The 18,179-nt window shown below is 44.4% G+C and overlaps 1 protein-coding gene across 1 annotated transcript in view; it reads left to right on the plus strand.

Annotated features, from left to right (window-relative positions):
• The first annotated feature begins 11,078 nt into the window (after positions 1 to 11,078).
• Positions 11,079 to 18,179, plus strand: part of TAF4B (TATA-box binding protein associated factor 4b) — a 51,378-nt gene continuing 44,277 nt past the window's right edge. Inside the window, exon 1 of the mRNA XM_035126312.3 lies at positions 11,079 to 12,826. Within this exon, the coding sequence (XP_034982203.3) occupies positions 12,421 to 12,826 (406 nt within the window). The 5' untranslated portion in view covers positions 11,079 to 12,420. The remainder of the gene's footprint in view (positions 12,827 to 18,179) is intronic.

Raw genomic sequence — 18,179 nt, forward strand, 5'->3', positions numbered from 1 at the left:
GAGGCAGCGGCGGCGACAGCGGCGGCAAAACCCTGGGAAAGAACAGCGGCGAGCTGTGGAGGAGGAAGCGGTTACCCGTTGGGCCGAGCCATCCCCACTCTCAAAACAGGGGAGGGGTCGGAGCAACGTCCCGGCCAACCCCCCGCCAAAGGGGACACCGGGTGCCAGCGTGTCCCGGCGGCGCGATGCTGTTTTCGAGTCAGCTCCCCGTAGCTCCCCGTAGCTCCGTTTCTAAACGGAACGTCCCCGTTGCCGTCCGGAAAATGCGCCGGTGAGGACTGTTAACGAGCGCACCCCTTTTCTACGATAATGGTACGTTCCTACCCGACCTTCTTCGAGCGATGACAAATGTTACAGCCCCAGAGGAGGGGGCGGTCGGGAAAGAAGTTCTCTGTTGATCTATTCCCGCCCCTGCCTCCCCCCCCCCCCCCCGCCGCCCGTTCCTCGCATCATTGGTCCAGCCCACTCTTTTCTGAGCCTGGCGTTTCCCTTTCAAGTCACGGGAAGCAAAGCGAGCTTCGAGCTCGTGCGGCAAAGCACGTCTAGGCGAAACCCTCAGTCCCGTTTCAAGTGGGATCTTTGCTGTCTCCTTCAATGGACTGTTTCCTTCTTGGCTTTAAAGGGCGCGGGATTAATTTGAAACACACATGCCATATTTTTGTATTTTTTAAAGAATAGTTGTGAATTTTATTTTTGTAAACCGCCTTGAGGTAGTGGTTGTTATTTTACAATCAAGGATGTATACAGTTTAAGAAATTGAATTAATGTTTTTGAGGTTTTATAATTTTTTTATATTTTGTTGGAAGCCACCCAGATGGGCAGGGTACAAATAATAAAATTATTATTAATAATTATTCAAATTATTTGTGTGTGTGTGTGTGTGTGTGTGTGTGTGTATTAGTAACTTTGTATTACTGTAACATTTTTATATATAACTGTATTTTTTGTAATATTTTGTTTAAGTTGTTTGTTGTTGCTTCAGTTTTTTGCTACGCTGCTTAGATATATTTTGAATATATAAAGTGGTATAGAAATAATCACTAATCAGCCTCCCCATTACAAATAATTTGATTGGCATCCAAATCTATTTAGGATTTTGTGACAAGCGGATGAATAGCTGTGACAGCCTGGCTCATTATTGTTCTACTGGTCTTTGCTGTAGCAACATGTAAACCAGAAAACCATTAAACAGGAAAAAAAATAAAACACACCATGGCCAAATTGTTTTCTTGTGTGTGTCAGTTATATGCCTGGAGTCCCTGTAATGTTTCGTGCTTTACACAGATGGCACATCAAGTTTCCTTTGCTGCTGCACAAAATGAAAAGTGGCTTTAAAGCTCTTATGATCAGAGTCTAATCCTATGCACACATATTTGGAATTTCAGAAATAGACTGGAAAGAGAAGTTGCTGAATTGCAACTTATCACCAAGCTCAAAACCATGGAGGGACCTGGTTTGAACAGAGATATCGGATTCTTATCTCATTATACATGATAAGCGATCTTCAGCCATCTCAACCCTTGCTTTTTCATGCAAAACCATTTGCAGTCGTTTGCGGTCATCAACAGCTATCAGTCAGTCAATCACCCATTTCCACCACCCTTCTGAGTGATCCCCCCTCCCCATCCCCACCCCTCCCCACCCCTTCTCTACATAAGTGCCTGGAAACTTCCATTTCACTGTATCTGAAGAAGTGTGCATGCACATGAAAGCTCATACCAAAATAAAAACTTAGTTGGTCTTTAAGGTGCTACTGAAGGAATTTTTTTTTATTTTACATATTTGGAAGTTAGTGCTATTGAAGACCCCAAATCATTGGAGGAACTGGAGATCAGGTTGCATGTCCTATTTATTTCTAAGGGGCTTCCTTCTGAATAAGTGCAATCTTCACAACCACCAACACCACTCACCATGTTGATAGCTGAGGAGGTAAGGATGCCGTGTCCTATTCTCTCTGCTGCTAGGGAGGAGTATCACTGGTAAAGGGCTTCTCAAACCTAGTTAAGACTGAAAATTACCAAGGCCCACCTGTCACAAAATGGTGGCAGATAGAAGCAGAGAGTTTGGCACAATCAGTTGGAAATCACTGACATTTTCTGATATGTGATCCATCTTTGAAAATTGCTAAATTCTTTCCCACAGCATTCACCTTGTGGTGAGGGGTTCCATAGCACATCTTCCATGGTCGGCAGAATATACCGAGTGTACCAAGGTTGCAGGTTTGACCCCGTATGGAACGGCGGCGTGTTCCTACATTGCAGGGGGTTGGACTAGATGATCCTTAGGGTACCTTCTAATACAATGATTCTATGATCTAAAGGCTGTAAGTGGAGAAGGCCTTTGCTTTTATATTTTACCTTCCCATGTGCACTTGCGTCTCCGCTTATTTTTATCCATCTCCTGTATTTTCTTCTCCTATTCTTTTTACACACACATTGTACCTCCACCCCACAACACCTGCAAGTTTCTTTCATCCTTTCTTCCTGGCTGTTTTACATGCACTTTGTCCTTCTATAGCAGCTTGCCTCTTATCTCCTTCCTTTCTATTCCCAGATGCTGATGATGGTGGTGAGGAAGATAACCACCACCTTATATGCAAATTTCTAACCTCCTCTCTCTGGCCCTTTCCCCTTAGTGGAGGGAAAGCTAGCTTCCTCTCCACCCCACATTTCTCCTAGCAACATTTACTTAGCATACAAGGAGTTGCTGGAGCCCATTGATCCAACCCCAAGGCACAGCTGGGTGATGGGACAGGCAACTGGTAACCCCTGGGTAAGTTGTGGCACTGAGGCCCTCCTGAAAGTGACCCAAGGCCCAGTGTTGGGTCCTAGTCCACAGTCTGAGAAACACTGTGCTAAAGGGAAGGTTCCTGCCAGCAGCAGGAAGCAGAATGGCCCAGAACAGGATGCTGTAGAGGGCAACGGAACCAGCGACTTCAGATCGGGGGGGAGGGAGCTGATCCTTGGATCCCTCAGCTACACTAGCTTCCTGGCTGTGGTGTTCCCTGGGTGGGGGGTTTGGATGGCTGTGCATGATTTAATTTTTAATTTTTAAACTAAGAACTCTGTTTCAAACAGAGTGCAACAGAAAGTCAGATAAACTTATCACCCTGTTGAAAATAAGTCCTACCATGTTTATGCAGTTCTGCTGGTTTCAGTAGAGCTTTCTTCCGTAACCTTAGGGTTGTAGCCTTTGGCAATTAAGTCTTCACTCAAGACTACTCAATCTCCTTACGATTTAGTGTTCCTGACTTTCTCTGGGTTGTGCCCATAGTCACTGGCTTAACAGATAATGAGGTGCCATAGCTTGGCTCACGAGAGCAACTTCGTAGGATGAGATGATGTACTTTCCTTATGATGCTGTTTTACTGCATTGAAGGGATTTTCTGAACAGGGAAATATGCCCTGAGTTTATTCCATTTATTGGTTCCTTTTGTCTTCCCCAGCTTTTTCAGCGCTGACATTTATGATTTGCATTTGTTATTGGGTAGAATATTCAGAGAATAACACTTGAAATATGAGCCCCCGTGTCTCGATATAAAAACGAACTTACCAGGCAACACAGCACATTTGCAAGGGCATTGGTGTCTGAGATATCTTCCAGAGAGATAATAATGAAACAAGAGACAGTCACAGCGATGCTAAATTTTGATTCTGTTCTGTGACAGTTTGCAAATATAAATATTTTAGAATAAAAAAATACATGCCACGTTCACCAGTCACCACTAATGGAAACAAGTGGCACAATCCTAGTGACAAAATCTTCCAAAGGCCTGACTTTATTTTTTGAAAGAGAGTCTCCTACTCATAAGAATGCATACATAAATAAAATAAAAAATACAGCAGTGTTGTGCCTAACTTCCCCCGAGTCTTAAAATCTACCTAGGTTTTCTTTCTTTTCTCTTCTTTTCTACAATTCATGTATCAATCAATTCTATGTATCAATCAAGAGTGCTCTTGTGCTTGAATGGTGCTTGCAGGTTTCCCACAAGCATCTGGCTGGCCAATGCTGTGATATTTACCTGATCCAGCAGGGTCTATGTTCTTAACCACATTTGTATGCCTTCTTTTCTCCAAAGGGCTCGTGGTGGTTAATTTGGTATCCACGGCCAGCCCAATACATTTTTGCACCCAAGGCAAACCACAGAAGAAGAGGAGGAGGAGGAGGAGGAGTTTGGATTCGATATCCCGCTTTATCACTACCCAAAGGAGTCTCAAAGCAGCTAACATTCTCCTTTCCCTTCTTCCCCCACAACAAACACTCTGTGAGGTGAGTGGGGCCGAGAGACCTCAAAGAAGTGTGACTTGTCCAAGGTCACCCAGCAGCTGCTTGTGGAAGAGCGGGGAAGTGAACCCGGTTCACCAGATGACGAGCCTACCGTTCTAAAGCACTACACCATACTGGCTCACAGACTCGCAGCCCCCCCCCCCCCGTTAGTGAGATGGAGGTGGTGGTGTTAGTAAGACACTGTGGCTTACTATGGTGTTCAAACCAAGTCATTGAATTTTATGGCTGAAAAGGTATGTGAATCCAGTTCCCAGACTGCTACGCCACACTTGCTTGCTTTCATGAGAGGGAAACTTCACGCCTTGTCAGTGTGGCTCTCTCCTCTGCCTCCATTAGCATCACTACAAACAACCCAGAACAAAATCTGGCTCAAGTTCATCCCAGCAGAAGGCACCAACTCTGAAGTGAACCTATGTTATCCCCACATGCTACAATGACACATCTTTTTAGACTGCCTCCATTCATCACCCCTAGCTAGCAGGACCAGTGGTCAGAGATTATGGGAGTTGTAGTCCAACAACATTTGGGGACCCAAGGTTGTTCCAACATATATTAGCATGTTATGTGTGATTCAGGGTTGGGAACTAGGCTCTTTCCATACTGCTTACATCACAAGCCACCTACTGCTGCTGATTTCATAGGGTGACTTCTGAAGCATGTGATTTGTATTGTGCCCTTGTCTTGTCATGTAAAGAACACCATGGAGCAGTCTTCTCCATCCCTTATCACTGGGCATATTCGCTGAGGCTGATGGGAGTTAGAAGGCAGCAGATTGGGAAAAGCTGCCATGGGATTCTCTTTGCAAAAGAGAAGTGCTGAAGACTTGGTCCCTGTAAAACACTAATCACTGCTCAAAGATCCTAAATTGGGATTCAATCATTCCTTAGGATTGCGTGGCAGTGGTGTGCTTATGTTATGTGACTAATAAATCGTCATCATAATAGTGGCTGCTAGACATATCACTATAGTGTGTAGTTTCGAATACAAATCTGTGTTTTTACTCTTCAGGCTTGACTGTATTACAATTTGAGTGTGTTGCTTTCCTCAGAAGGTTTTCTCAGGCTCAGATTATTATGTGCACAGAATTTTCAGACTGATGAGGTTGCTTTGTAGATGCATGCACAAATGTTGTTTAATGTTTGCTCCTATCCCCAGTGACATTCTTGTTGATTGCTACCAACTACTGTATGTTAGGGGTAGGCAGACTTTTGGATCAACTTTACTTTTTACTGGAACCCCAAGATGTGCCAACTAGAGCCAGGTGCAAAAGACATATAACAGATATGACAGATGCCATCTGTCAGAAATACCCTTCCACATTCTACGTAGGACAAACAGGCAAATCTCTACATTAAAGAATAGACTCAAAACTGAGTTCTGAAATGGCAATATTAAAAACATCTCAACCTCCCAGAAATTTCCCCCCCTTGTTGAGTTCTTTTGTGCAGTCTTTGTGTGAGTACACACTGGCTCCCAATCTTGGATTTCCAAGTATATTTCTATGAGCAATACTCACTTGCAACCCTGGGGACATTTTAAAATAGCTTCTTACAATGTACAAGAAGTGACTTGTCCAGATAATGAGATTATTCTTTCTGTAGTCTTTTATTTTGGCATTTCTCTACATCTCTCCTCCCTTTCCAGCCATTCTTCTAGAGCAGGCATGTCAAACATGCGGCCCTCCAGATGTTTTGGACTACAATTCCCATCTTCCCCAACCACTGGTCCTGCTAGCTAGGGATCATGGGAGTTGTAGGCCAAAACATCTGGAGGGCCGCATGTTTGACATGCCTGTTCTAGAGCATGGAGTCATCTGAATATGTCTGTTCAAATCTAGGAGACAGAAATCTCTGGGACTTAAGTTATTAATGTGCCCAGCTGATTTCAATGGTAACTAAGCTCAATAAACTTTTTTCAGCCAGAACTCAGTTCCGAGAACTCTTAGGTGGGTGCCACTGCCATTCTAAGAGAACGAGGGAGATGTTTATTGTGAATTCCAGCACTTCTTTTTCTAGAAAAATAGCACTAGTTGTATTCAATGCTGCCATTCTACTTGTTCAAGACTTCTGCTTCTGCAGTGGGACTTCTTCCTCACCTCTCCTCAAGGACCCACAAAACTGTTCTAGGGGGTTTCTCAACCATGTGGAACACATTTTGAGAGTGAGCGGGTGGGGGTGCAGAAGAGAGGATGGGGAAGTTCCATCGTGCAAACAAAAGCCTATTATGCAAGTGGAATGACATTGTTAAATACAACCCCAAATCTGGATCCAACTCAGTGTGTTTTGGAATGGTCTGGCACAAAGCGTCATGGGATATCATGGACAGGTTGGATGAAGATGAATGGCGGGAGGAACCAGCTGGGAAACCCACAAAAGGAAGAAGACTCAGAGTCCGGGGATTGGTGCTCGGATGACAATGAATGGTAAGAGAGAGAAGAGGGAGAAGCCTGGGAGGAGGAGGTGTCAGAAGCTGAAGGGGTAACAGGACTTAGTGAGCTGGGGGAGCCTGTGGCAGAGAGGAGGCCAGAAGCAGAGGCAGAAGCTGAAGCAGGAGAGGAGGGAGGTCAAGAGGCAGAGATGAGTCCAACTGTTGAAGAGGCCTGAGTGTCTTCCCCTCCTGCTGCAACAAATCCCCCCCCAATGTCTTCCAGAACCAGGAGAGTCATGAAAAGGGTGGAGGATAAGTTAGCTACACACAGTTGCTGTGTCAGATAGCTTGGGGAAAACTCTGGAGAGGAGGGGACTTAGACAGCTGTGGGGAGGCGGGAACTTGCAGTCTCAGCAACTGCTTCATGGGGGCAAGTCCTGCCAGAAATGAGTTGCTGTGCTCATTAGGCCTGACACTCCTGTGTAGATCCTGTTTTTGCTAATAAAGAGTTAACTCCAACTTTCTCAGTGTGATTTATTGCCAGCTTGCTCCTGTCTTGGGACCAATTAGGAATTAGTCAGTAACCCCTATAAAATTTACTTGCTTTCTCCACCTCAAATCATAAAATCTTGTATCAGTTGTATATTAGGTTGCACAGTGTGGCAAAACAATAACAGGAAACGCTAGCATTTGCTTTGGTGCAACAAAACCAGCTATTATGGTTATGAGTGATTGGCTAAATAGGAGCTAAACAAACTACACCTGTATAGAATTGATATAAATTATTCTAACTGGCAACTGTGCCTTTCAATTGAAAATTCATGAAGTGCACAAGGTGTCCCCTAGCATCTGGTGGTACAACGTTATGTGACTTCTGTTGTCTCTGTCTCTAGACTGACAATGCTGTGAGCTATAGTAATTGATGCTAATTTATAATATACTGTAAGAAGCCCCATATTGAGAACATTATGGGTATGAAAGGGTTCTGGGAAAGCATATGAAAACATAATTTTGTGTATTATTTAGGGGGAAATTACCATCCTAATTTCCACAGTGTGACAATCAGTTTTGTTAACATACAATTCTGAAGAATAGTTTTTACAATTAATATTTCAGGGAAAACATACTGCAGCTCTCATGATTGCTTCTGTGCATCTGCCACAGTGGGAAAGATATACTCAAGGCATAAGAAAATTAAATGGAAAAATATGGCACATACACAGAATTTTTAGGGGAGGGGAGCAGTTTCCTCACTTGAAGCATGTAAACTATTTTGTTAATACAAGCTGTGAGTAGCATCAGATTCTGTGTCAATTCGCTTGTTTTTTTCATGCAGTCAATAATTTTGGTTCTTCTGAGCTACATAATGTGCAGTCTGATCCTAATCATGTTTACTTGGAAGTAACTCCCACTGAGCTCAAGGTAAAGTGCACTACAACCCCACATGGATCTACTCAGAAGGAAGCCCCGCTGAGTTCAACAGGCCTTAATCCAAGATATGTAAGTGTGTATAGGATTGCACCCTGAGAGCTCTTGGGATCAAAAGATCCTAATCAAAAGATACAATTGGCCATTTTATTATATATATTTCATCAGAATGTATTACTATCCTCTGAACAAGCATACTAACTTAACAGCAGTAAGGTGAGGAAAGATGATGAGAAGTTTCATTTAATAATTTTTGCTTGGTGCACAACGGCCTTCCTTAATCTGCTGCCATCGTGATGTTTAGAGTTACAGCTGCCATCAGCCTGAGCCAACATGGCTCTAAAGGATGAGACTGATAAAAAAATTCAAAAACTACTGGAGGGCATGAGGTTGGCAAAGGCTGTTGCACACCAGCGCCCTTAGTCTTATAAACTTTGGAGAATTGAGATATGTGATCACATTCATTTTGTCTGGGCCTGGTGATTTAGAGGAAACAAACAGAAATTTACCACAGCAATCCATGCTTTGTCCAGTACAGTACTGTACTGGAGAAGTGGGTGGGTGGGAACTTTGTTGCAAGGCAGTTGTCTCGGAGAACCTCAATACAAAGGAATAATACAATGGGGTAACATGTTTCCAGTAATATGCTACTGTGGGCAGTCTGGCTGCTGCATTCTGCACTAGTTGAAGCTTCTGGTTGAAATACACGGTAGCCCCACATAAAGTACATTATGGTAATCAAGCCTTGAGGTTATCAGTGCAGGCACCATTTAGCCCAAGAATGCAGAACCTGTGGCACTTCAGTTGCTGTTGGACTCCAACTCTCATTGGCCCCAGACATCATTGCCAATGGATCCGGATGACAACAGCTGCAGTCTAGAAACATCTGGAGAGCCACAGGTTCCCCATCCCCAATTTGGCTCTTGCCAATTTGCATTCCGTACCAGCGAAAGCTTTAAAGGCAGCCCCATGAAGTGTGGGGTGGAGGAGCTATATATCTGGGGTGGGGAATGGCTGGAAGACCAGATGAAGCCTGTGTATCTTCAAAAAAATAGTTTCATGAATATTCCCTTGGAATCACCATTAAATGGATGTCATAATTTTTCAAACTCTCCAAGGAGCATGGATAGGCTTATTAAAAAATTCATACAGCAAAAGCAACTAAATTGGATTTGTCAATTCACTTACAGGTTGGCTTATTGCTTGTGTTTTAAAAGAGTCCCTGCTTATTATCACCTTTATATTTCTGTTGGACAAAGCAACATGTAAAACCCAAGCTTCTTACACAAAGCTAAAAAAATGATCATGGTATTGGTTTACTTACACTTCTCAATATTTGGTGCTTGATTCCAATTCCATTTTCAATAATTGAATAGTAACTGTGACATGTTCATGATGTCCCAAAGCTGCATAAAACTTTTATGTCTTGTTTTTTTCTCATTAAAAAGAATTTAGGTGCACTGCACAAGCGAAGAGGGGAAAAAATACCTACAATTATATTGTAATTGCTTTTCCTGAGTAGCTCAGACCAAGGGACTCATATTGTTGAAAGGGAATTCACCAGTCTTGAGCACTTCAGACAGATGGAAAACAATATACTGAATTTCAGTTCAGCAGGAGAATATAAATTAAGCAGCATATCATCTGAACACAATAACAGGAATTATTTTGAAGAATTGCTAAAGTTGTTTGACAAAACAAACTTTTATTTACATGCAATTTCTACTTGTTGATTAGGAATTGACAGCTGCAGATAAGCAGGGAAATGCTAGATTGTGTTAACTAATTGCGGTAATAGGAAATATTTAAGGATTAAATTACTAATTAAATTACTGTGTCTGCATAAGTCGATGATGAACAGCATGAACCACAGACACAGAATTGGCAATGTTCCAAAATACTGAATGGTAGTTTCAACTGGTAATGTTGAAACTGCTTATTTTTCTTTGTAAAACTTGCCCTTTAAATCATGTTTCTCCATTGTTACCCTTATCTTTTAACTTGAGGAAGGCTAAAAGGTCCACTACTTTGGGGGTCATCACAACATCCTGAAACTTTGTTTATGATTTCCAGACTGGACAAACATATCTTTATTGATGGGGAGTGTGGAAGGAAAGTTATTGGCTGTTTTATTGTGGGCGAGAGCCCACAATAATGGTGAGCATAAGGCCCCTCTGGGTGAAAGCCAGGTGAGAGATGGGGTGGAGATTCTGGATGTTTAAAGATGAAGTCCCAGATACACACTATTGGATACAAGTGCATTGTCTGAAACATATGATCTACTTTCTTATTTCTGAATTGGGATTATTCTCTTCTGTTTAATTTGAAGCTGCTAAACTAGGTTACCATATTTGTATTGTTTTATATAGCATTGTATGGATTTATTTTTTGTATTTATTTGCTAAATTAACGTTATTTCTAAATGTTTCTAAGATTTATTTGAATTGAAATGCTGTAAGCTACTTTGGGCATAATATGTGGGGAAGTAAGTCCCACTGAGATAATTTACAGGTAGGCAGCCGTGTTGGTCTGCCGTCGAAACAAAATAAAAATAAAATAGAAAAATTCCTTCCAGTAGCACCTTAGAGACGAACTAAGTTTGTCATTGGTATGAGCTTTCGTGTGCACGCACACAGAATTTTTCTATTTTATTTTAATTTTGTTTCCACTGAGATAAATAAGACTCCCTCCTAGGTAAGTGTTAAAAGTTGCAGTTGAAAATATATTCAGTGGTCCAGCAGCAGTTTGTTGAGGAGCAACAAGAATGGCCATTGACCAAAATATTTAAGTAAAAATCCAGCTGGAATGATAAAACTCTAGTGTTATATGTCAGTGTGATTATTAACACAGGCATCATGAGAGTTCATTAGTAGGTGGTCAAGCAGTCTCTGCAAATGCACAGCTCTGCCCCACTTGCAGTGATATAATGTACTGTTGCAGCAGCTAGTAAAGTGGCAGCATAAAATTGCACTGCCCAACAGTCTTTTCACTCTCAAAACCACATCCATGCTTATGTCTTTAAAAAAAGCAAAATGAGCACATTTAAGGACCGTTTCATTAATGTATAAATGTCTACAACAAAGCAGAACAGCCTGCCTGTCCTCAAAAGGATGCACCCTGCTTATTTTGTAAGCCTCACAGCAACGATTGAAAACCACTAACTACTTTGTTAAGAGTAGCCCTAAATACAGTAGACTTGTATTTAACCACTAGCCTGGAAGCAGTAAGTAACAAGGAAATGCATGCAGGAAATTTTATGCAGAAAAGTGAGTAGGTTGGTGGTGGAAGTTTAGAGTTCCATTTCCTTCGTTTGCACGGAAAAACAGCAAGGTGCTATGTTATCCACTCCTTCTTTACAGTACCAGTAAAAAAATCTTCTTTTTCTTCTTTGCTTGCATGCTAGTAACTTTTGGGGTGCTTATTTACAAGGTTGCAGGGGTGCCTGTGGATGTACACTACGCTGACTCCACAAGTAATCCTTCCAGTAGCACCTTAGAGATCAACTAAGTTTCTCATAGGTATGAACTTGCGTGTGCATGCACACTTCTTCAGATACCAAGTAATATCATTTTTTTTAAAAAAAACACCACCCCAAAGCAAACCTATGTTCTTCATTAAAAAAAATACAAATCCCTAAATTATAGGCATTCTGTTGGCATTACCAACTCCACTTACTTCCTCGTATGCAACATGCGCCTTCGGTGAGTGAGTGAGTGCAATACAAGTATAGAGAAAACCACAAAGTGCATTCGATTTCCCCAGTAACTTTCCGCCTCCGGCGTTCTTCAGCAGCGCGGGGGGCCGTTCTCTCTGCGTGACGCTGCTTGACACCGCCCAGCCGAGGTTGCCCGGTGTAGCCAATGAGCCTCCAGGAGAGCCAGGGCGCGTGCGCCTGGGAGCCCCGCGTGGCTATATAAACATGGCTAACGGAGAGCGAGGCCGCTTGGGGGCTGTTCCTTGGGGCGGGTCTTGGAGGCGGCGCGGAGCTCAGTAGGGCGTTGCCGGCTCGCGTGTGCCGGTGTCCTGGCTGGAGCCTTCTGCTCAAGGCGAGAAGTGCCTGGCGCTGCACGTGCGCGCCTCTGAGCAGGGAGGAGGAGGAGGAGGAGGAGAAGCCGGCAGCGGCTGCGTGACCATGTGTTTTCTGCAGCCGTCTCGCTAACTCTTGCTTGGTCCGGGAGCGGTGCAGTCTCTGAGGCAGCTTGTTCCTGCTGCTGCCGCCGCTGCTTTTGCCGCATCGCCAGCTGCGGAACCTTCGCCCGGAGGCTGCTATGCTGTGGACTCGCTCGGATTCTTCGGAAGGCTCCTCTCCTGCACTTTTCGCCACGCGCCCTCTCCTCCATGACTACCCCGGGAGCAGCCGCCCTGGGGAGGGTCATGCCTTCCGGGACTCCTGAGCTCGCTGCCTTGGCGGCCGGCTCCCCCTCCTCTGCCTCCTTGAATGGGGCCGGGGGGCTTCGCGAGGCCCCGGCTGCGCTGCGCGCCCAGAGTACGGCGCCGCCAGCCACGGCGGGGAGCCCGGCGGCCGCCTTGAACGCCGAAGTTCCCCTCAGCAGAGTCCCTCTTTCCGTCGCCCAGCAGCCCCGGGCGGCATCTGCTCCCGCGGCGGGCAAAGGGGCGCCTCCGGCTCAGCAGCTCCCGAAGACGCCCGGCGCGGGGACCAGGCTGCCGGCCCCTCAGCCCGGAGCCCCCAAAGCCCCGCAGACGGTGACAATACAGCTACCTGCTAACTTCCAGATCCCGCCGGGTGAGTTGCCTTCTCCCTTTCCTGGCAGCGCTCCTTTCGCTCCCTGTTGGATGAGGCCAGGCTCCGCCAAGTTTGTTTTGTTTTAAGCTAACGGGTCAAGTCATCAGTGAACTAGTGGCGAGTTGTGGGCATCATGGTGGGATGTGCCTTCTAAGCATGAGAGCAGCAGGGCCGATTGCTTCGTGGCAAAGAGCTGATTCTCATGCAGACGGTCCCAGGTTCAATTTCTGCTATGGGGGGGGGGGACTCCTGTTCAAACTCTGCAGGTTAAATGGGGATGGCGTAACCTTCCGATCTTTCGCAGCACCCGCCCCCTGAATGTTGTTGGCACCAAAATGCCAGCCTGTATCCCTGCCTTACCCCCAACCCCCAATTCAAGAAAAATCAGATAGGACTTTTAAAAAATGTTGCCAGCAGCCCAACTGCAGTATCTGTGCTGTATGGCATTAAGTCTTTATAGGGAAACACTCTGACTCAATATAAGTGAACTTTTTTATGTTCTATGTAAGGTTGCCCTAGAAGCGTGACCTAGACTATCATAGAAGTAAAGGGAGAAAGTTAGTATTGTAAGCCCTTTACAGCTTCACTTTCTAATCGCAGATTAGTGACTTAAAAGTTCCCAGTGCACTGACACAACTGCATATTTGCATGAAATGACTCCACTGAACTGTTGCTAAATTGCTCATCTAAGTTATGCTTGTGCCACATATAATAAACTGATGTGAACTTCTCTTCTCCCTGCCCGCTTGCAACAATGTAATATACTTGCAAAAGTTCTCCAAACGTTTTGACACCCAAGCTTTTAATGTCGACTTTTTAATATCTTGTGCGATTAAAATGAATTTTGAAGCTAGCTTCAGCTTTGAGTTGGTATCCTATTTTTCTAGTTAAATCTACCTTTTTGAGAAAATGATACTGCTCTCATTTACCCAGACTTTTTCATTTCTTGACAAGGTGCAGGTGGCAGGTGTTAAAATGAGAGAATATTAGGAGTTGGAATAAACAGAAATATTAGCTGTTGTTAGACTTTGGTATGGCAGAATTTCTGTGTAGCAAATGCGACAATACAAAAATAGTTATCCAATTAGCACCCCTGGCAGGAGTGCCACTGTGGGGGCCTGTTCAGACATTGCTCTTTTTGTCACCAACAACATATGTCATGAAATCAGGAGCAACTTGGAAAGTTTCAGTCTTATTCCTTGCTCCCTTGGTATGCATGAAAGGGAATGATCAACCTAGGAGATCCTGCAGTTCAAACTGAGTGTGGGTGACCTTGGAGTCGGTAGTTGTCTATATCTCATGGTGCTGCTTGTCTTTTTGAGGAAACATGGCAGTGCACTGATTTTCCGGCCCTAATTTTGAATCTAAGTGCTAGTGCATCTGTTGAAGGAAGAGCACAAGTTGTTGGACTCCAGAGCACCTGTAGCTTACTTCATTTGTTTCACATACATTTTAACACTTGTGGCATAAAAACCTCCTGCATAGTGGTGGCAGGGCTATTGTTGGTCATGCACAAACCATTATTTGCCATGAGTGCCGTCGACTTGATAGAGTGGCTGCAGGCCCAGAGCAAGTAACAAGTTGAAAAATGTTCCTTACCATATTATCCAAGTATTAATTGTTGCTGTTTGTCCATGGTGCTAGCTGTGTTAAGGATGACTTGTTACATCAAGGAAACCTGTAGTGATAGGGAGAATTTGCTGGGGGGGGGGAATATCGCTACCATATTTTTCTACACGACGTTTTCAGTTTTAGAAATTCATTGTTTCATGAGATTGGCTGCATGAATGACTAAAATACATGCTGAGCTAGACAGCTAGAATGAATAATAATACTAGTAAAATGTACAACCAAAGTCATAATTTCTTATGACTGTTCCCAAGAAAACACAATTACTTATGCATACAGGTATTCTAGCATGCTAAAATGAGTATTTAGCAGTTTTCGACACCCTAATTTTCCCCTCAAGTCTAAAGTGTGTGAATTGTAACATCTTAAAATATTTTGGAGCTGTATCCAAAGCTGCATGTCTGCTCACTTTCTCTGCAGTCCATGTACACCCTCAAAATCACTCTAGAGGGTTTGGGTGACCCTCCAGAGCAGATTTTTTCTTGTGTGTGGGTGCATTAGGGAAGGAGAAGAAACAAAATTCCATGTATACATACATACATATATACATACATACAACTATTTAAAGTTGTATACCACTTTTTGCCAAATGGAGTTAGAGCAGGCATCCCCAAACTGTGGCCCTCCAGATGTTTTGGCCTACAACTCCCATGATCCCTAGCTAGCAGGACCAGTGGTCAGGGAAGATGGGAATTGTAGTCCAAAACATCTGGAGGGCCGAAGTTCGGGGATGCCTGAGTTAGAGTAATACACAGTAACACACAATAGAAATTCACAGCACCCCAAATAATGAGGGCTGCAAGAGCTGGTCCAAACAGAAAAAAATTAACTGCCCTCCTAAAAACTCAAGGAATGTACCATATGGCTTTCCTATGGAAGGGAGTTCCAGGGATTGACGGCTGCTATAGAATAGTGTTTACAAGCATTTAAATACAGTCAAAGCTCTCTTTCATTATTTTTATTGAAACATAACATGTTCTTAATAAAATATTTCTATTCATCTATTTTGAGCTGCTAGAAATAGTTGAGGTTTTTATACAGCATGTTAAATTAACACGGAGCTCCTTTTTTCTTCTTTTTATAATGTAGTTAAGCGTGATACATCAAACCATCAATTTAGGGCAATGAGATATCTTCTGATTCAAAATTTTCCAGAAAGTCCCGCATCGCTGTTGGACATAGCCATAATATTTTTGTTTTTTTTACTAAGATTGCACTGCTTTGAAAAACAGTAGCTCATATTGCAACCCACATGAGCAAGACATCCTTGAATGCCCAGCCTCAATGGATTGCCATGTGTAGGCAAAGCTTGTTTGTCCTTGTTGCTACCTGTGCCTCTCTACCACGGTGATTTCCTTTATTCTTGACAAAATGCAATTATGTAACCCAACTGTGCTGATGGTTTCCAGATTTTGTCATGCTTTCTACAACAGTTTAAATTGGCAGCATGAATTTATGCTTCTGCAGTCTCCCTCTGTGTCATAAAAAAATCCAAAGAGTGGCAGACAAGTAAGAACCTGTACATGCATCTCTAGGATGAAATCTACTCACTTATGTGAGGACTACAGGGATGCAGGTGGCGCTGTGATCTAAACCACTGAGCCTAGGGCTTGCCGATCGGAAGGTCGACAGTTCGAATCCCCACGACGGGGTGAGCTCCCGTTGTTCAGTCCCAACTCCTGCCCGCCTAGCAGTTCTAAAGCACATCAAGTGCAAGTAGAGAAATAGATACCGCTCCAGTGGAAAGGTAAACAGCGTTTCCATGTGCTGCTCTGGTTCACCAGAAGCGGCTTAGTCAGGCTGGCCACATGACCTGGAAGCTGTCTGCGGGCAAATGCCGGCTCCCTCGGGCTATAGAGCGAGATGAGCGCCGCAACCCCAGAATCGTCCGACTGGACAATTAATGAACACATGCACACTCTCTCATTTTTTGAAGCAGTTTTTTAAAGATGCAAGCATGAGCTATGGTCAGGGCCATCTCTAGGCCCGGGCTGGGTGGCGCAATGCGCCAGGGCGCCTGGCCACCAGAGGCGCCGAACGGCTGGTGTCCGGCTGAGTGTGGCAGCCAGGAGCTCCATGCGAGGCGGCAAAAGCGACGGCACTAGCAGTGAGTTGCAGAACTCCCGAGCAGCTGCTGCCGGCGCCCCCCCCCCACGGTGGCACTAGCAGTGAGTTGCAGAACTCCCGAGCAGCTGCTGCCGGCGGCCCCCCCCCACGGCGGCAGTAGCGTGCGGCCATTGAGCTTCCTCTCCTCCTCTTCTTGCAGAATCAGCGAGACTCCTGCCTAGAGTGGCACCATGCGCCTGCTTCAGAATCAGGAGTCTCACTGATTCTGCAACTCTAAAGCTGTCGCTTTTGCCGCCTCACATGGAGCTCCTGGCTGCCGTGCTCAGCGCTGCCTGCGCTTTGGACCATGAAGGCTCCGCAGAGAGCGTGGTCAGAGCCCACCCACCCGGTAGGTGAGCCAAAGAGGAGGAGGAGGAGAGCCGTTCGCCCTCCAGAGCACGGGGCTCCCCCTTCGACGTCGACCTTGGCTTTCTGCTGGGCTCTAAAGACTCGGGAGCGGGAAGTTCGCTGGTCTTTGGGCCAAACCGTGTGCCTCGCGTGACTGCCCGTCCCCTGTAGGGAATGTGGGGCAAGCTCCCCTCTGGACTCCCCCTTCCTGAAAAATGTCAACAACTCTGGGTCTGGGAAATGGGGGGGGGGGTGCCGGAGTGATCTTTGCACCACGGCGCCGGATATGCTTAAGACAGCCCTGGCTATGGTAGACATCATCGTGGAAGAATCATCCCTTTCTACTAGGGAATAAAGCCTCTTCCATAATGCTGATAGTATTAGTGCATTTAAGACAAATCATTATGATTAATTAGGGGCATCTTTTTAGTCTTGCATTTTAAAATCAACTCAACTTGTCAATTAATAAAAATGGGATTCTGCAATAGTGCCAAAATAGAGGGTAAAATACAATATTGGGTAGACGCTCCACTGCACTGTAAAGTCCATGTGACCCACAGTAAAGTCTGTAATGAGCAGCATATGGTCCACAAGCAGGCTATTGCTTAACTATAAGGCTGGCTGTATGCAAGTTGCTGAAACCAACTTAGAAATGGTATCAGCAAGGTTATCTATAAATTACTGTTTTTGTTTTTTCTTTGTTTGCTACTGTTTTCTGTCTGGTTGCTACTTTTCCTTGCTTTCTGTTTGCTACTGTTTCTGCAACTTGCTTCTTTTGACTCCTTTTGTAAACAGTTGGCTGAATAGCACATGTGCTTGACTGCTCTGGGGAGTCGGATGCAGTTTGCTCCTTCTCTTTAAAAAATACAGATCAGGATTTCCATGGGTCTAGACTGGGGATGTCTAAAATGCTGGTGGCAACCCTTAGTACAGGCTTGCAGGGAGTGTCGAGAGTGTTCTGTGTCATCACAGAAAGAAATGAATGGGTGAAGAGGGGGGAGAGGACAGCAGCATACAAGATGAAAAGTTGCTGCAAATGTGCCCTGTGTCTCAAAAGGCTCAAGGCAACCTTCAAGAAGAGCCTCTGACCAAACACATAGATGTTTAGTCACACATATGAATAATAACTTCACAAATCCTGTAGGATGTTTATTTAAAATACTTGTAGCCCATTCTTCATTGTTTATACAGTTGCACACACAAACACAATAAAGCAGTATTTCTTTAAAATACAGTGGTACCTTGCAAGGCGAAATTAATTTGTTCCGCG

The sequence above is a fragment of the Zootoca vivipara genome, chromosome 8, assembly GCF_965207765.1.
Source record: "Zootoca vivipara chromosome 8, rZooViv2.hap1.1, whole genome shotgun sequence".
Lineage (NCBI taxonomy): Eukaryota > Metazoa > Chordata > Lepidosauria > Squamata > Lacertidae > Zootoca > Zootoca vivipara.